General features: G+C 45.2%; 1 protein-coding gene across 3 annotated transcripts in view; it reads right to left on the bottom strand.

Moving 5' to 3' along the window:
- LOC113971224 (protein spinster homolog 2-like) overlaps positions 1 to 20561 on the bottom strand; it is a 132868-nt gene that overhangs the window by 52119 nt on the left and 60188 nt on the right. For all 3 annotated transcript variants that reach the window (XM_027690913.1, XM_027690915.1, XM_027690916.1), the window contains exon 3: positions 19067 to 19203. In XM_027690913.1, the coding sequence (XP_027546714.1) occupies positions 19067 to 19203 (137 nt within the window). The remainder of the gene's footprint in view (positions 1 to 19066; positions 19204 to 20561) is intronic.

Here is a 20561-nt window from a genome sequence, read left to right as displayed (position 1 = left end):
ACAAGGATATACTTCACATTCAGCACAACTCAGCCTAAAATGGACCAAAAGGAATTGTTCATCTAACAGATTTTTTTTCATGGCCTGTTTCCCTATTTCAGCAATACTTTTGTGAACTGCAAAGACCTGATTTTCAACCTGACCTTTCACTGCACCTGCAGTTTTCTGGGTGCTGCCCTGTGCAGGAATAAGGCACAATGCTTTGATGCCTAAACACCTGATACATGAGCACAAGCAAGTTCTCAGCCCATCCAAGCAGCTTGAGCTGCACCCAGGAGTAATTGCAGGGGCAGAAATTAAGCAGTCAATGCACAAAATTGTAAGCACAGGGCAATCTGTTCCTACAAATGTAACCTCTACAAATCCTCAGCTTACTGTTGTTATTCTACAGATCATCTGTGAGAAGAACAGCAGGGATTTAAACTGAGAGAAGGGAGGTTTGGATTAGATATTAGGAAGAAATTCTTCCCTGTGAGGGTGGTGAGGCCCTGGCACAGGTTGCCCAGAGAAGCTGTGGCTGCCCCATCCCTGGAAGTGTCCAAGGCCAGGTTGGACGGGGCTTGGAGCACCCTGGGCTAGTGGAAGGTGTCCCTGCCCATGGCAGGGGGTGGAATTCAATGGTCTTTATGGTCCCTTCCCACCCAAACCATTCCATGATTCTGTGCTTATGATACATCCTTAACCATGAAAGTGCTTTGAGAATAATGAGCAATTGCTGATTCTCCTCCTTCAGATGAGAAAAAGCTGAGTGAAGGGAAGTGCCTGACTTTGTGCTCTACAGCAAAGCCAAGCCAGAGCCCTCCCTCACAAACATGGACAGTGCCATGCAGACACCAAGCCACGTGCCTGGGTCATAAATACATCCAGCAGCAGCCACAAATCTGCCACTGAGGTGTGTGCATTGTTCTCCTCACTGTAATCCCCTCGCCGAAGAGAATTCTTTCAGGATTCCTACAGTCACACAAAACAAATACTTGTGTGCACTCTTCACTTCCTCATATTTTGGTGTGAATTGTGCCCCAGTCCCCATTTTCTGAGGGAACACAAGTTCTTGTTTGCTGGCAGGGCGTGTGCAGTGCTGCTCACACATCTCCCACACCTGACGCACACGTGGGTGGAACAGAAAGGGCAATACTGTGACTCAGATTAATTTAATTTATGCCAGTTCCCCAACACTCAGCCACCCCAGTGCAGAAATATGCTGACAGTGATTGGTGCACAGGTAACCAATGCATTTGGGATGAGCAACAGTATTTATTACATGCTGAAAGGCTTAGTCATGCAGAATTAGAAAGCAGGGAACTGGAGGCTGACTGTGGTTTCTGAAGAGGTTCAGATCTGCATCATAGGGAAGGTGACAGTCACCTGCCAGGCCTGGGATGAGGATGGACAGTGCTCCTTACACCTGCAGAATGACAGGTTTGGAAATGCACTGGATGCTCCTCAAATTTGAAATACCTACAGAAAAATGACACCATTTTGTGCTCACCAGCCAGCATCACTCCCAGGGAATGCACTGGACAGGAATTTCCTCCAAACAATGTTGTTAGAAGACTCCTCTTACAATCCTTGTGTAAAGCAGGAAAACTGTACAAATAATTCCTTTTGTGGTAAAAGAGTGACTCGGTTTCATCAACAGCATGGAATCAGATGCCCAATACAATGAAATCATCTGCAACAAGTAAGACATTCACTCTTCTCTCCCATTTCCTCCTCAAATCCTCCTCCTCCCTGGCTTATCCCATGCTGACACACTCCACATATCTGTTTAATATTTAAACTATGTTCTCTGCAGCAGCGGTATCCAAATTTAAGTCATGAGATTCTGACTTCAGTTGGGAATAAAAGCAGTCTTCAAAAGCACAGTCCACATAAGGACCTCAGTGGTATTGCCCTTCTGAGGTCAGATATTCAGGGCTATGGCCTGTGCAGCCATTCAGGTGTGACAACTAGGGAAAACACACAAAAACCTGAAACAATTTAGGGAATTCTTCTGCCTGGTTTTGGAGCTCTAGATCTGGGATTAAAGAGCTAATACCTCTTCTTATCCAGTTGTTCAGGATCTTTGCCTAACAATCACCCTGTTGGAACCCATACAATAAAAGTCAGCAGTAATTTGTTACAGTGGGATGGGACCCCCCATCTTCCATCCCTAGTCAGGCACTCAAAACTCATGTTTTAGTTGTCTCTGAAGAGGCACAGCTGGGGAGCCCCCTGGGACAAAAACTGGTCCCTTCCATGAGGGGCCTTGTCTTTTTGCTTTTCATACAGGAAGAGAAAAAACACAAACAACAAAACTACTCCAAAATTCTTACGGTGCTGCTCACTTGGACCACAGGAACACCACAAACCGCTTAGAAACTGGCCCTGAAACCACCACGTGTGCAATGCAGACAACTGCTATTTTTGTGTGCATCTATGCTCATACATCCATAGGAACATCCCCCTTCCTCTCCAAGTGGACGTGGACATGACAACCAGCACAAACAAATGGCAAAGGCAAATGTGACGCACGCAGAGGAAGCTCTGTTCTCCTCCCCAGCCGTGCCAGGGCACCTCCACCATTTCCTCGGCGCTGGATTTTCCCCCAACTGCTCGTCCCTCTCTGTCTGACCCCAGGGTTCTCAGCAGTTTAGTGGCACCAAAAGGGCTGACACCAGCCCAATTCTCTCTGCAGTATCTCTGTGCTGAAAAGCAGAACAGGCAGCTCAGGCTTTAACTGAATTTCACTGTTCCCCGAGCAGAAATTGATATATATGGAAGAAGCTTGTTCCTGTCTATATGACTTGAGAACTCTTCTGTAATTTGTTTATCAGTGCAAATAAGTCTCTGGCAGGAAAATTGGAAATATCTGAGTCAGCTTTCAGGACCAGAGCTAATTTCTTCCTTGCAGGTTAAGCCCAGCAACCTCAACACTTCACATGAAGTGCTTGAAACCGAAGTTTTTTTGAAACAAAGAGCTATGACAGCAAACAATTTATTTATGTCTTTAATTTTAGTTAGCAGTCGTGTCAGAGATGTCTGCACCTCCACGAGAGCTGTCAGCATCTCCTGGTTTGGAGAGATGCAATGGGATTTTTGGAATGACTTCATGGCATCAATCCCCCTCCCTGCTCCGAGGCACCAGCCTGGATGTGGACCCCTGGGAAGGGGTTATAACAGGGACACCTGAGCCATACAATGTGACTGGTGGCAACTCAGGATGCAAAAGTGCTGCCAGGGAAGATTCCAATATACAATAAACCATCCACATACATGGACAGAAAGGAGGCTGCAGAGACCCAGAACTGCCACAGCCTTCCTGGGAATTGCCCTTCAAGGAATGACATCACCTGAAACCAGTGCAGGGAGGAAGCACTCACACCTATGAATGTGAGGTACAAAAGGTCAGTGGACCTGCTTTTCTTCCCATCTCCTAAATATGTGGAAGGAAAAATAGCCTCTAACCATAAAGCTGAAGAATTTACTCCTTTGTCATTTGAAGACCAACAACCCAAACAAAAACCAAACCCAATCCCCCACAACCGACATGAGTTTTGGAAGGGATACAAATCCTTATGCCCCGGGGAATGTGCTGATCAAGAACAGGAATACTCCACTCACTAATTTCTAAATCTCTTAAATTATCATAGACTGTAGGGAACAACAGTGACAGATCATGGGCTCAGAAGGACCTGGTCCCATCACTGTCACCACACACTAGAAGTTATGGGTGTGACAATCCTTCCAGAATTCACATCTGAAAAAAAGCTTTTATGATTGAGTTAAATATTTATAATACAGAATCACAGAATCATTTAGCTTGGAAAAGACCTCTAAGAACATCAAGTCCAAGGCAGTCCATGTATTTTCTCTAGAATGTACGATATGGTTTATATCTCACACCGACTCAATCTCACACACACATAAATGTTTGATGGCCTAGGACACATGACTGGCTTTAATCATGTTTGGTGAAACCTCCTAATTATACATTTATCCTGGTTGTATAGACCATTGAGTGAGTAATACATGTTTTAATAGGTCTAATTACAGCTTGAAGTTCCTTCTTTTTTAATTAGTTAACAAAAGGAGTTAAGCCCCAGTTCTTTAAAAGATTAGCTGCCAGTGATAAACCTATAATCTGCCAAATATGTGTACAACTGAACCACCAGATTTACTGTCTAAAGGATCATATGATCCCTAAGCTTTGGTTATTAAGTATTTGCATTTGAATGTGGAATAGCTTGTAAGGGTCTCAAAAGAAGCTGAACAGATGCTGCTTTCAGATGAGGGACACATGGACCGATGAGATCCCACAGACGGAGCCAACCCAGCACAAATCCCTGGTGTGGGCACAGCCCCAGGACAAGCCATGCTTAGAACTGGTGCTGCTGGTCTAAAAGAAGGATCTTTTATACTGCTACAGCACCTGCACCTGTGTCCTTGTGAGGATATTGAGTTAAACTCCTACGGATTCTACATTTAGCTTCTGGAAAAGAGGGCTCAGCATCATGAAATTCCATATTTGAGCCGAGTTTTGCCATATTTTCCTTCTTTTATCATATACACATTATGCCAAAACCCAAGAATATAGAATCAGGGTTTGCACCCTTGGAAAGAAGATGTGCATAAAGCCATTCCTGCCACTAGGCAGCTAGGATTGCCACACAGAGCCTCAAGCACTTGTGTGTGGAATGACAATAAACTAAGGAGAAAGCACTGGGATTGATTTAATTTCCCTGAGTTTCTGGAGCAAGCTCAGGTGAGCTGTGCTGTGTTTCTACAGCATCCAGGGGAGCAGGGCAGTCACAAGTGATCAGTGATAAATATGACACACTGGGGGGGGGGTGAGATGAGCAGAGCAAACCCCACAGGGCTCCAGGGTCTGTTCCAGGGCTGCTCAGCAGCTTTGACAGCTGCACTCACGTGCAAACATTTGCCCTCCCTGAGCACAGCCTGCATTTTCTGCCCAGGCAAACACCTCTCCTTCCTTTCCAGTAAGTTTTCCCAGGTGTGGCAGTGCTTTGCAGGATCTAAGTGGTTAGAGAGGCTGCACCACACCTTTCACACAGGTAGGAAAAGATGCCCCATTCCCATGATGTCACCCAAAGCAGGACTGTGCTGGGAGTATCGGGGTGGTGACTAAGAGCTTTGGCTCCTGCACACTCACACTGCAAATTCCAGCTCATTAGCTGGGACTCACTGGAAGAGCTGAGCAATGGAATGACACTACAAAAGCAGGGGACATATTTGCTTAAACACCAAACGCTCCAGTTCCCTCAGCCCTCCCAGGAATGAGGGGGTCACCTTGAAGAATGTCAAAGCTTCCAAGTCAAACAGGGACACCAGCGTAGCATGAGAGACAGGATGACATTAAACAATGATGTTGATGTTTAAATTCCATTCTGTGTCTGGATGGATGACAAAGGCCACAGCAGAACAGATAAGCCTAAGTACACCTTCCACCTCTGTGCATGCCTAAGGCTTTACAAATTTTGAATATATATAACCAAGGCACCTGGCTTCCACTGGTGGATATAACTCCTCTCTGACAAAAGGAGAATAAATATTGTAGAGAGCTACAGAGAGGTTACACAGTCAGTACTGGTGAGTTGTTCCATATCAATCCTGAAGAACATGTCTTCCTGTCAAGTCCAGCCTGGATTTCGAATATTCATTCCAAATTTTGGCCACTGTTTTTTTACTGTCCAGGTACAAAGGAAGATTAATATCTTTATCTTGGTCTACAAGTAATCTTACCCCTCCTGGGAACTGCCAGCTGAGAGACCCAAACACAGACTAACCCGGGGGCAGAACAGTGCCCTGGGGGGTTTGGTTGGTCAGTACATTTCTCCCCTGTTCAGAGGTTGGGCAAGCACTGGTGTCAGGATTTCCTACAGCCAAAGGAGTGGGTTTTGTTCAGGGAGCAGCCAGGGCACAGGCTGGGGGGAGTCTGGTTGGAGACAGGTTGATGAGTTATCAGCTCTGAGTCAGTGCTGAGAGCTATCGGTGTTTTATCCATTTTCTGTAGAGATGAGTGCACTTAGAAATTCATGCTACAGTTACCAGTCAGACAAATATAACCATAAACCCCCTTTCTCACCTCCAACAAGAGGTCTCCCCTTACCAGCCCTGAGTCAAGCAGGCAGGGCAGCCTGGGGAACTCACTGCAGCTGCTGGTTCTCCTGCCACTTGTCCCACTGCAGGGAAGTGGTTGGGTTTGGACTCCTCTTCCCTCAATGTGTGTCATCACTCACCCACAACCACCTTTCACTCCCCATCCCTTTACAATCCCAGCTGCCTTTTAAGTCACGACTGCACACAACATTCCCTGTAACTTCCATCACCACTGGATTCTATTGAAGTTTACAGCCTCCTCCCTTCAAATTGAACTCCTGGTGGTAAGTCCATCTTCCATCACCATTTGCAAACTGCTCTTCTCCTTTGCATGCCCATCACAGGATCAGAGAAGAGCTGAGACTGGGAGGGAGCTTTGGAGATAGTCTGGTCTGTGCCCCTGCTCAAAGTGGGATCAACTACAACAGGTTGATCAGGATCAAATCCAGTTGAGTTCTGAATATCCCCAGTGATGGAGAAGCCACAACCATGCTGGACAACCTGTTGCAGTGTTTGACCACCCTCATAGGAAAAATGTTTCTTCTTATGTTTAATTGGAATTTCCACTATTTTGGTTGGTGCCGTTGCCTCATCTTTTCTCTGGGTACCTCTGAGAAGAGTCTGGCTCCATCCTCACACCTCCCATCAGGTACCAAAGCAGCACTGCAGGCTCTAGGGACAGAAGCACAGCTCTACAGTGAGGATGCCACTTTGGCATTAACTCAGTTAAATCCACAGGGCAGACACCACCTCATTTGCTGTGTCCCTGTTGCATTCACCCTAACCAGGTTTTTCTTCACTCCCTTTCCCTTAAGCCTGCTTGGGATGGGAAGTATAAATATTTGTGTCCAACAAAGGAGGCTTCTCTGACCCAAAGGTCCCCTGAACTCTGGTAGGCAGGTCACTAATACTGAAGTGAAAATGCCCGGGGCCTTCCTTCAAGTGTTCACACGTTTTATTCACACATTCACATTTGTTTTATTCACAAATGCTTATTTTATATATACATATATATATTTATATTTATATGCTGGCTGGAGGTTATAACCAGGTTACAGATGAGACCACTACACCACACGAAGATTTCACAGCAAGCTACTGAGTTACTAAACCTTAGTATATTTGATTAATCATTTGCTCAAAGGTCAATATTGAAACCCTTCCAAAGTTAGGATGGACTTCTGGTACAGCTTCTAATGCAGGTCTGGTTCTCCTGTTCTGATTCCTCTGCAGCCTCCAGTTACACTTTGTCAAAGACTTCCAAACTTCAGCTCATTTGGATGCATTAAGTGTCCCCCTGATTCTCAGCTCCAAACACCTCACCTTTGAACAATTCCCTTTTGGGAAAATTCAGCTGGTACTTGGAGCCCTGCAAGGAGAAGAGAGACTACAGCCAGCAGAAAGATACCAAAATACATATTTAAATACAGAAATGAGCAAGGGAGATGAAGCAAAGTCCACTCACCTCTCCTTTGATTGTCTCTAGTATTTGTTAATGGCTTTAGCTCTCCCAGGTGGCCTGTTCAGACACACTTAATTGAATGTGGAGGGTTTTATTTGGAAATGCACTTAAGAATCTGGCTGATTAAAGCATCCTTATTGCATGAGATTTTATTATTATTTAATATATAAAAATAGCCAATAAAGGCTGTAAGATACTCCTTTTTTCACTCATCAAACCCTTCAATCAGCAACTAAAGTGTTTAACAACTGCATACCCACAGATAGGCTCTGAAGTGAAGCACCTAATTAAGTGCTCTGGAGAAAAACACAAACCCCAAACCACCCTGGAAGTAGCAAGGCTCCCACAGCACTCCCCAGAGCCAGCAGGGAGCTGCTTTGTGCTTTGCAGGGACAAAAATCAGGAGCAAGATTTTTCTGAGCTACTTGCAAATGTCGAAGGTGAAATTCCCCTTCAGCTCTAAAACTGCAGGCTCTGAAATCCAGGTTCCCATCACTGCCCTCCCTCCAAACCCACCCGAGGGAACCTCCTGGTACTTTTCAGTTGTTTTTGGGTAGCACAAAGAGAAAATGAGCCCAATTCCCATTCTCCATCCCTTAGGAAATGTCATTACAAGACTCTGGGTGACGAGGCAGCTCCACCAGGTCCCGACAAAAACCTCAGCTGAGACAAAGCAGCATCTCAGCTCCCTAATTGAAGGGCTCCTCATCCCATTGACCCGTGGTAAAAATATGACATGACATGCAAATGGGAGGATTTACATTCTTCACAATTCCTTGGTCATTAATAGTGCATTAATGACAGGGGGCTGGGATGGAATTGGAAGGAAGGCACCAGATTGCTTTGCTTATTCACCAGAGCCCCATCCCATAGGGTGGTACAGCATCACTGCTGTAAAACAGACCTCAAAGAAAAAGGCTGATGTTCTTAAATAAATCACAGGGATCATAAAGAGCCCTGTGTTCCCAGTGCCTGCTGGAACATGGAATTAAAGCTCTTCTTTCCATCCCTGGCTCTGGTGTAAGGCCCAGAGGAGTCCAGGCACTTCACGTGGCTGAAATAGTGGTCATTTATCCCTGTTACAAAACCATTACACCCAGCTCAGCCAGAGTGGATCTTCCAAAACTGCTCCCCTGAGAACCTTAATAGTCCTGAGGTGGAAGCAAACTGTTGCTTTTTGTTCCAGATCTGTCAGGTGGGACACACTTACCAGCACTTGCCACAAACATCTCTGGCATTAGGCACTATCACCAATTCCCTTCCTGAGATGTGCAAACATGACCATAATCACAAAAATAGGGACTGGGAGAAATACAGTGTAATTTTGCAAGGTTCTTGACACAGCACAGGTTCAGAAATGCACAGAAATGTCTTGTGGACACAGAACCAAAAATATTGATGGGCAGTAACAGGCTTCCAGCCACAAGCAAAGCTTTGAATCCAAGCATCCAGCTGTAAAGAGATCCCAGATTTTTCAGGACAAACACTTGCAGGCATTGATACCCAACACTACCAAGATCTCCACCTCCAGTGACGTCCACAGGTACGTGTGAGATCCAACCCCATGAACCCTGTGGGCTGTCTTGGCTCACACTCTTTGGTTTGAACCAATTCCTAACTCAAAGCTGAGTCAAATCCAACAGACAGGTTGGATTGGAGGTTCTTGGAGAGCACAACCCCATGTCCCTATCCCTGAAACCGCTGCAGAAACTGTGATTTTTTTGGAAAAACCAACAGCCAGCTGACTGAGACACCCAGGTGTGAGTGCTCTGCCTTCACTGTGTGCATTTTCAAGGGTAGAACAAGCTTTGAGAGGCCGTGAAGGACACGTTTTAATGGAATCCCTCAAGGTTTAAATGCAATGAGCACAAAGTTACAGTCCCAGCATCCTTCCCCACACTGCTGGTTCTGCTGATTCTTGGCATATTTTACTTTGCACATGTTAAAAATTCAAGTGCACCAGCAGGTCAGTCCTTTCAGGCAGCTCTGCTGAAGGACCATCCAGATCACTCCAAACTCTGCATTTTTTTTGTTCCTGCTTTCTGTTTTCACGCTTCCCTGGCCTGCTGACTCAATCAAGAGCCAGAAGCCTCCAAGAACTGTGTGGAAGGCTGACCTTGCAAGATGTTGTCCCACATCTGAGAGATGCCTCACTTTTAGCATCAGATTCCCAGAGAGGGACTGATGCATCTACCAATTCCTTGCACCCAGGAGCTTCTTATTCATGATCATCTCTGAACAGTTGTCATGTCCCTTTACAAAGTGTTATTAAATTGACACGTTTTTGTCATGCTGCAGCTTCATTTTGTTCTCCAAACCCAGCCTGTTTGACAAAATGACAACCCTATTAAACCACACTAAACACATTTGCATGTTTTGTGACTGTCTTCTCCCGAGACTTCGTCAATCATGTTTTCAGACTCCATGATCAGCACCACTCCCAGGGATTTCCAGCTCAAAATCTATTACACAGGGTCGAGATTAGTACTCTAATTCGAGTTATCTGCATTGCAAATGCAGTGTTTTGTGTAGCCTGGGAACTTTATGCATTTAAAAGACATGTCAACACTTCAAAAGACTAATTTAGCACCTGGTACTGTAAGACATTTCCCATCTTCCCACTATTTGCACATGACTCAGAACACAATGGTTCTTTTTCCAGCCTTTATGCAGGACCCAGGAGGCCACAGACTGTGTGGCCATGGGGAAGCACTTACACTTCCTACAGTGACTGATGCTTTTGGACCAGCTTTTTGGATCAGCAGGCAACCAGGACAGCCAAAGAAAGGCTCAAATCCATACTTTTGCATCTGAACACAAGCCACTGCCTGAATAACACATTGCCTCTCTCCTGAATCCTGTTTTTCAGGACAATAAGCACAACCTTCAAGAGCCACCAGGGCCCTGTTAAAAGAAAGTTTCCATTTGTTTCCAGGCCTCCCAAGGAGCCTAAAACTGGGATGAATAGATTTTTTTCTTTGTCTGTGAGGCATCATCACTAAACCCTCCTGAAGCATCCTGCTTTTTTCCAAGGCAAAAGCCCCAGGAACACAATCCATAAGCTGCCTCAATTATTCCCCCACTGAACACGTGCCAGCTCACAGCCTTCAAAATGGTAACATTTCTCCAGACCCATATTTGAACATCCCAGTGAAGCATGAAGGGACATGTTCTACACCACCAACTTGGTGCTCTCGGTACACAACTACCTGGAAAGCTTCTTCCCAAAGGACCAGGACCACGTGGTGCCACCCAGGCACTGTTTGAAAACTTACATGCAGCACTGCTACTTTATTGTTTTCTTTTCTTTTCTTTTTTTCTTTTTTTCCCCCCCACCAACTGATTCAATCCCAGACTATTTAAGGAGCATTTTCCCTTTCTTCCATTCCTTGGATGCCTTGAACAAGGCTGAGCTTAAGATGCTGTAATAATTATTTATAAAACATAATGCTAAGGCATTATAGAGACTTCCAGTAAGACAGGGTTGAAGCAAGAAGACATTTTTTGTGTTCCATCAGCATGCCCTGGGGTTAGGCCTCTGCTGCAGCATGACAAGCAGAACGCACATTTTCATAGACAACACAAGAAGAAGGAATGTTTCCAAGACACACACAGCCTGGAAATAAAATAAATATGCCTTCTTCCCTCTGCCTCCTCAGCAAATAGTGCCAGTGAGATTTCCTGCTCAGGCACAACAAAAGCAGGACAGGTGGGATGTCACAGGCAGGCTTTGCTCCCACACCACCCATTAACTGGCACAGCAACTGAGCTTTCCTACTCTTCAACACAGAGACAATACATTCAGGTTTCTGCATAAAAATGGGGCAAACCTGTAAAGGTCTTTGGCCTGTGAAGATCTTTCCTGCCCCACAGTCCCCAGCTGCTGTCACCAAGCATTTTCATGAGCCGATGAAACTGCACCAAATGTGTGTTGATTTAAAGAGAAGCAGGGTCTGACTCAATTCCCACAAAGACACACAAAAGGTTCCCACAGACTTCCAAAGAAGGAGATGAATCAGAACCACAATCATAGACCCTATCATAATGATTTCAACATATTCAGTAACCCAGATAAACAACAGCTCTCTGAAACAGGGCAGGTGATTACAGAGATCCTCACTGAGACCCTCTGCAAATCAGCACCGAGCTTTGAGCCAAATCAGCACTGACCTCTGAGCCTGTTTCTTGACACTGTCCGAGCACAAAGCTCTGTCCACCTGCTCTGGAAAATGCCTGAGCCCTGAGGGGCAGGTCTGGCACTTCAGTGCAAGCCCCTGCCTCCATTCCAGTGAACACACAACAGTGCAGCTGAGCTCTGATACTCAGCAAGAGAAAAAGCCCCTCTTTCAGCATCCACAGGGTTTGATTCAGATATTGCACGACTTCAAACCAGTTAATGACCCGAGAGGAGGTGGCAGAGGGCAGGAGGCACATTTATGGACACAGCAGCATGTAACTGCGGTGATTTGGGAAGTTTGAATGGGATGTGGTTGGTACCAGACTGACCCTGCGTGGGGAAGGTGGGATTTGGGGGGGCTGTATCTTGATTGCTTTCAGGTCCCAGAGGGCAGAACAGAACCAGTCCTGTTCCAGCCACTCTGCAGGTGGGAAATGCAATGTATGGCAGAGATATTCCTTATGATAGTTCCTTTTAGTTCATTTCTCTCATCACAGGAATAAGCTTCCTGAGTAAGTTTTGGAGCTGTGCTCTGTCTCTCTCCTGCTCATCACCAGCTGTGTTTTCAATAACTCTTCCCAAATGCTTCACAGATACACAGGCACAGATACTGGATGGAAAAAACCAACACTCTGAGCAGAAAATGCAACATTCCAATTTCTGATAACACCTATGAAAAGCTGCCTCCTCTCATAGATTGGCTTTTTTGGGGCTGCTGCTCTGAGAACACCTTAATCTGGTTTTCATTTATAGTTTCCCTTGGAAGGGTGACAGGTGCAAAGGGACAAGGTAGGAATATAAAGCAACCAGGAGACAAATACCTGACAGTAATTCTGCACTCTGCAACTATTTCATCTATATAAATCTTTTCCCAACTCTTCTGTCCTGGGTCAGCAAAATCTGAGGGAACAATGAGGACCCAAGATCCAAGAGTTCAAATCATTACGCTTCTCTGTGCAAGAGAAGATGTTGTTCTTGCAGGAAAAGAGTTTCCCACACAGTATTTGGAATCAGATGTGCTGAAGATTAGAGCAGACTTGACAGATGCCCAGTATCCCTTAAGACCAGCTCAGTCAGTCCTTCATTACTAAATCAATAAGCAATAGTGTATTTTTTCTTACTGTACACCTCATATAATCCATATTAAAAAATGCAAGGTAGTAAAACTTCTAAGAGAACTGGGAGTAGCACTGGGAAGGAGCACCAGGAGCCTTCCTGCTGGAGAGGGGTCAAAGAAATAGTGCCTTTCAATTCCCATGGAAACCCTCACACTTCCTTGTCCAGGGCACATGGATTTTGTTGTCTTGTCTAGTCCTGGCTGGAGCTGGAGACTAAAGCAGCCATGAGGGAGTTTCTCACAGCAGAACTGCTGCAGGAACCTGACAATTCCTACACCCAAAGATCTTTGGAGATCCCAGCCCCATCTCCAGCAAGTGTAGGTACATCCAGACTCGAGGGAGATCCATCTCTTCTGATGGGCAACACCATCAGCAGCACATGGCAGTGCAGGTGAGGCTCTGCACAGCAGGAGCTGACAGGGGATGCAGGTCTAGTGACATTCCTAGAGGAAATGGCCTCAAGTTGTACCAGGGAAGTTTAGGTTGGATATCAGGAAAAAAATCTTCATAGAAAGGGTTGTCAGGCACTGGCACAGGTTGCCCAGGGCAGAGGCAGAGTCACCATCCCTGGAAGCATTCAAAAAACATGTGGATGTGGCACCTGGGGACATGGGTTAGCAGTGAACATGGTGGTGGTGCTGGGTTGATGGTTGGACTTGATGATCTCAGAGGACTTTTCCAAACTTAACAATTAAGGAGGCTGTAGGAATTATCTTTCTTCAAACCATCTGCTTCCAGACATATGGGAGAGGGACACGAGGCAGAATCAGTCCATAAAGAATTCCACTCTGCAATGTGGAGCAGAGATGAGAGCCCTCATTCTTCCCCTCTTCTGGGACTTCAGAGCCACCTAACCCAGCACAGCACCTCCTTCACCTGGCGCCTGCTGCTCCCAGTCCCCCCAGCACAGCAGCTCTCCTGGAGCTCTGATAACCAGGGAGAAGATGCACAGGTTGCATCTCTCCCCTCAGAGAGCAGGGGCAGAGCAGGGGAGGCTGCAGGTACCAGGCAATGCAGGGGGGGTATAACTACAGCCCTGACTCATCTGGGCGCTGACACCTCTGGCTGGCAGAGCAGCAGCACTGGAGCTCTGCATCACCCACCTCATCTCCTCTCTGCTCAGAGAGACACAGTGGATAATGTTTTTCCTGAGCAGTCTGGCAAAGGGCAAAGAAATCCAAATGCCAACAGCACCAGCTGGTCTGCAGGGTTCCAGTGCCACATCCAAGGCTGGCAAAGCACAGCAGAGCCAACCAACAGCTCTGGCCACAAGGAGCCCATGGCAGTTCCAGCACCACTTCAGCAGCAGCCACAGGGCCTGTCAGGAGCTGCCTGAGTTGCACTGGACGCACGTGCTGACTGCTCAGAGCTCTGGGAGAACCCCTTTTGCCTCCTTTCTAAAAGAGAGCTCTGCTCCAAAATAATAGGATGGAAGAGTGGGATATAAACATTCCAGTAATTCATGGTGACTTCAAAGAAAACACCCAGTGCCCTCCTTACACACAAAAGGACAGCCTGGGGATTTTAGTGTTGTTTGCTTCTGTTTTTCAAACTGTGGATTTATCTCAGCACAGGCACAGGAGTGTGTTTTATGTTACAACTTCTGCCAGGGCACTTAAGACTAAAGGCTTTTTTTCCCCCTTGGAGTGAATCATTGTGTGCAGGGGGGTGGCTGGTTTATGTTTATGTTTTTTAAAATTAACCCAGCTAACCAATTGTTCCACACTGCACGTCATTTGTTGCTTCTCTTTTAGGTTCCCCTCGAAAGACAAGCTTTGGAAATAAAAATACATCTGGCAAGTCTGAAAGACAGGACATGAGCAAGCACTGCAGGCTAAGTGGAATTCCACAGTGGACTATTTGCTTCCTCTTTCAGAGATAAATCAAAAGGAAAGGAAAAGAAAACAACAGTAGAAGAAATACCTATCCAGGCTCACTTGCAGTGGGAGCATAAAGGCTTTATCCTGTTAACTATATCAACATTTGAACAGAAATATCTACCAAGAACGGAAGGATTCAAAAGCACGTTCCTGGTTTACCTTGTTTTGCCATTTCCCAACTTTCTGGCATGTGGAGCTCCAGCAAACCCACGTTCCCACAGCCTGCTCTGGCTGGTTTTGAGGTACCCTGGGTGTCCCAACCTCACAGAGCATCCCTCCTGAGCAGAAGCCTTTGCTCATGGGGAAACCAGCAACCCTTTGACTCAGAAATGTGCAGGTGAAAGTGCCCAAATTTGTGAGCTGGCAGGGGCAAGACTGATTAAAAGGCAGATGTTTGTACTTCCAAAATACAAATTAAGACATGTACATATTTTACTGAAGTTTCTATAAATGGAGTTAATCTAGAGATATGTCTAAATATGTACCAACTTTACCTAATTTTAGGTTAATTAACAAGTTTGTTAATGATTTCTTGATGGAACTTTTATTTTAGGAAGTGCTAAACAGTGTTATAGAGCAGAAACGTGCAAGTACCAAAGCAAAGGAGGGCTCACATCTTATTTTTCTACAGAGGAATTCTGCACTAACATAAATGATCACACTATTTGACAGAATAAAAGGTGACCTTTTCAATATTGTCTCAGCCTTGTTACTTCTGATGATTTTCTTTAGTTACATTTGCCACAAGCTATTTTTATCCATGGAACCAGGTGTATTTATGGAATTACTCTGTGATACAGTGCTTATTTGGTTTCTTATTTTGATTTGTTTTAAATGTAATTTAAGACCTTATGAACAGTAACCAAACTTACAAACATCTAATTGTCCTGTTTCTATTTTGCTGTTTTCTCTATCACCTCCCATATACTCTGGAACAACCCTTAAATTTTGGCCTGATTTTCATTTTTTAACTTATGAGAGCCAATTATTTAGTAGCTGCCATCAGATGAGAGATTCATTCTTCATTTATTTGATGGCCCTTATTCCATGTTAAGAACCAAGAGATGTTTGATAATAAATAACTAAGGATATTTTAATAATGCAATGCTCTTTAGCAACTACGTGCACAGCACATACACCAAATTCCTGATTTACCTGGCAGTTTTCAGTGACTCTTTTTAAACCAAACAGCATCAAACAGCATTTAGACAGCACTTTAGCTGCACTGTTGTTAAACTCCAATCCTTTTGTGCTGGTTTTGGCCGGGATGGAGTTAATTTTGTCCCCAGCAGCTCTGGGGGACCATGGTTTGGATTTGTGCTGAGAACAGTGTTGGTAACACAGGGATGTTTTCAGGTGCCTACACAGAGTCAGGGTCTGTTCTGCTCCTCAACCCCCAGTGAGGGGCTGGGGGGCACCAGGAATTGGGGGGCACAGTCAGGACAGGTGACCCAAGGGATACCCCAGAGCCCATGGGAAGCTGTGGAAAGGCAGCAGGACAGATAATAATTAACATGTCCTTTGCTGTGCACTTGTTTGCACAATGAATTACAAATAATCTACATATTTACTCACATAATATAATAGCATTTTTTATGGTTTCCAAATTTTAGCCAGGAACTAATATTACCAACAGGCTGCCAAAAACCTTTACAAACTGGGTGCCTTCAGAGTTCAGCAGCTCTGCAGCTGCTCTGTGCCTTTGTTAAGCTGTCTCTTCCCATTTACCCTCCAAATTTGAGCTCCGTGGCTGTGTGTTCTATCTAATTACACACTGACAGGAGGCAGGAGGCACCAGTCACTGTCCAAATTTGAAGAAAGACAATCCCTGAAGACAGTTTCCTGTTTATACCGAATGGCTACTGTTTCTCACCTAATTCAGGATTTTTGGTGTTGCCACATCAATGCTGTGCAGTTCTTCAGCGGGCTCAGCCTCTGCCAACCTGCTCCTTCCAGCACTGTTTTCATGTGGACTTGGATGGGAGCACTTCTCTACTCACAGTGGTTTTACTACTGCTTTTATTTGTGCCAGCAAAGAGGTTTTGATATTTCAGCTCCCAACCCTCCTCCCTGACAAACACACACAGCCTTAAAGGAGAAAAGGAAAAAATGTGAGAGAATAGTCAGTGTTCTGCTCCCCAAATGAATCTCAGAGGACAAAGATCAGGAGAGATGCCCAGTTAGTCACTACATGAGGAAAAAAGCTGCAGCAGCTCTTCCCTGCCCCTTTTTCTCATCACTGTGTCAGGAATTCATCTTGTTCAACGTAGCATGACCTCCCCACTAGAGACCAGGCCTCCAACATGGATACCAAATTGGGAAGGATACTATGGGAAGTTGGGATTATTCTTATGACCTTAGTCAACTGCTGGAGCCACTGGGCAAAGCACATCCTTACAGCAGCTGCAAAGTTCTCCATCATCTCCTGGAGTTGATTATAAGAGCTGAGCATGAGACCTCTGGATTAATAGCTACGTCTTCAGGTGGAGTTCAAGATCCCAGGAAAATCAGGACAGGGGATTTTTCTAAGTATAAAATCAGGACAGGGGATTTTTCTAAGTATTTCTATCAAAATGGTAGTTTGGGTCCAGAGTTAGTGCTGATGCAAATCCAGCATGAATTGACACAGGCCTGGCTATTTTGATCTTGTCTCTCTTATGGCATCCAAAACATTGGGGTTTGGATTCCAAACATAATCCAGCTTTAAAAACATTATTCTCCCTTTCTTTGGCTAACAGTATGTTCTTCCACCCTGAACTCCTGTATACTAATGACCCTATATATTACTATTAATTATATATATTAATATATATATTATATATATTAATTATATCTATTAATCCCTGAACTACTTCAGGTACTAAGCCTGAAATCCTTAAACTGAAATTCAAGTCTGAAAACATAAGTCCAGTTGCAGTGTCCCCCTACTTCCAGCTGTGGGACCATGTCCACTGCAGAGAGGTTGAGGAAAACCTGAGCATGATGTACGTCCATAACATGACAAGTGTTTCTAAGCAGGTTATCAGTTCTTTCACAGATGCTTCTCTCTCTGGGCTCAGATCACAGCTGCTTTTGCAGAATGTTATGAGAGACATTTAAAGAATAAAAAAAAAAAAAGGGAAGAAAGAAAGAAACCCAAAAAAGCCTCTCTGTTTTATATGAGAGGTTCTCTTCCTCTGGAAAGGATGCTTACAGGCCAGCTATAAACCAGAATAATTTACTGAGTTAAAGGCTTCCACATTTGGCCACTGTGCATTTTGCTCTGGAAATGCAGCACCAGCCAATCTGAGGTGAAAGCCAGACCTACATGTAAGAGCCACTGCCTGCTTTGGGTGGGAATTGTCTTTTATTAGAACCTGCAGAGCCCGTGGGTGGGCAGGAGGAAACAGGGTGGGGAGGTTTGGTCCCAGGTTGTCACTCTTTAGGCGTGACCACAGCGCTGCAATCCCTGGAACGCAGCTGGGCAGAAAGGATGAGGAATGTCCCTCCCTCCCTGGGGGAAACCAGGCTGACGATGCCAGGAGCTGTGATTTGTCTCTCCAGGAATGTTGCCACCTGCAGCAATTAAATCTCCTCTATAATATGATTTAAATGAGAGGATATTTTTCCCCAGAAACTGCCAGATCATTGTTTCCTCTGAGTGGCTCTGACAGACAAGCAAAGGGATGCAGTGAGGAGTCCTGGGAACGGGGTCCTGGGGCTGTCCTGGGAGCAGCAGAGGAGCTGTGCAGAGCTTGGCAAAATTAAGTGAGCCTGGCAACTCCACCATCAGCTCCCCAGATATACCCATCAGCTAGTGTTAAAGGAGCTGAAACTACATCTAATCTCTGTATTATCATCCACCTTCTCTGCCTTTGTGGACAGAAGCCAAAGTCCACGTGTAAAACCACTGCTGGCTGCATTTTGTTATTCCACAGCCACGAGCAACTTCCCAAAAAAACTCCAATGGCTTCTGTTACACATCAGAAGACAAAAGAACCACTTATAGCCCTGGGTTTCTTTTCCCAGGACTTCTGTAAAGCCTTTTTAAAGCTCCTCTAGGATCTCCCTCTAAACAAAGCCCTTATGTCAACAGAAACTCTTGCTCGGATACGCTTCATCCGTTATTTTTTATGAATGTGCACGATCAAAGAACAGCAGCTTTCACAGTTAAGCAAACACAGTTACACAGAGCACACTTCACCCACAAAAGGTCAGCTAATGCAACATGCTAAATGTTAAACACACACCAGGGGGACACGTTCCCCTCTAGCGCTCCGGGATGGGGAGTTTTTCAGGAACACACCGTCCGCCTTTTCAGGACACTACGTGCCTTTGCGAAGGATCTTACCTGTTCAGTGATGAAGGAGCTTGAAAAAGTGACAGCTGACCAAAAGAAGATCCCACAGCTGAGGATGATCTTCCTGTTGAAACGGTCACCAAGGTAACCAAAGATCGGCGCCGCCACCATGAAACTGCAGATGAAAACTGCACAGGAGAGAAAAAGGGAAGAAACGTTTAATAAACATCAGACCGAGAACATGAAAACTAATTTTCTGCAAACCAAATCCTCCAGAGAGCAGTTCCATTTAATTAGACATTCTGCAGCCCTGCCTCACGGAGCTGCACAGGCTGATGGGCTTTCAGAAGTCGGTGTTTCCTTAATCAAACAGATCTTTCATTCCCAGAGAAACTTCGGACCCGTGAACTCGTATTACTTGAAAGCACCAGCCCCTTGGAGTCTGCTGTGAGCTCAGGATCTGGGGATGGGCGAAACCAGGGCAGAATAAATCAAGAGCTTCTGCCTAAACCTTACTGAGAAGGTGAAGTGGAGGTTGGGAGGAGTTTCAAGCAACGAGAAAACAAGTCGGGGGCTCCCTGTTGGTTCTTGCAGCAGAGACCTGAGAGAAATGGGCTACAGACACTGAGGTTCTTTCATCCTTCCAAGCAGTATTTTAAAGAAACCATGAAAGAGTGAGGGAAACCAGCAAACACCACTGTCACCCCACTGGCACCAGCCCTGTAGTTAAAAACTCTCGTCTCTTCATTAGGTCCTTTTGCCAACACTGAGCTTGTATCCAAACCCATCACTGAGCAACACAGGAATGGCCTCAGCTGAAGGACTACAAGTTCACCTTTTCCCTTCGCTTCCCCTCCAAAAAAACCCCAAAGCATTAACCCAGGATCTTCTGTCGTGTAGGAATGAGGCTCTTGATATAGTGACCTCTGCAAACTCACCTCAATTCAGAGCTCACTCCTCCAGCCCAGCTCAGAACAACCTGACCACTGACACCCCTGAGAACACCTGGAAGGGGGCACTCACACCACATTCCTGATTCATTTGCAACTTGGCAAGTTTTAAGCTGATTTATACCTGGATTTTGTCTGTCCACATTAGAGGAACTACATGGGTTTTACTGCTGTGCAGCATGAACTTTCTAACTTTCCCTGTGTTCAGCAAACCCAGAAGGACGTGGGTGGGACACCAGAACACCTGAGGATCCCTCTTTAGTCAGAGTTCTGGTTCTCATTAATTATCATGTTGTTCTTGGAGGGCAGGGTGGGCCTTTGGCATTGCCCAACCCCAGCTGTCTGCTTTTAATTGTACAAAACAGGGTGGGGGGATAGAACAGGTAAAAAAAAGACAAGAGCAAAGGAATCCCCCCCCCAAGTTGAAATGTGCACATAAAATTAAAGTAAGATCCAAATTATGAATTTTTCATGGATGATGATCTGAGATAGTTCCAAAACGTGCAGAATGCTGAACTATGACTAAATGTATCTCCTTTTTCCAGTATATTAAGATGTCAAAGCTGCTTTATAAATAATACATACCCATTTGTGTC

The sequence above is a fragment of the Neopelma chrysocephalum genome, unplaced genomic scaffold (assembly GCF_003984885.1).
Source record: "Neopelma chrysocephalum unplaced genomic scaffold, ASM398488v2 Primary Assembly neopelma1_82, whole genome shotgun sequence".
Classification (NCBI taxonomy): Eukaryota; Metazoa; Chordata; class Aves; order Passeriformes; family Pipridae; genus Neopelma; species Neopelma chrysocephalum.
The sequence above is the reverse complement of the archived record's forward strand: the minus strand, read 5'-3'. Positions and strand labels throughout refer to the sequence as shown.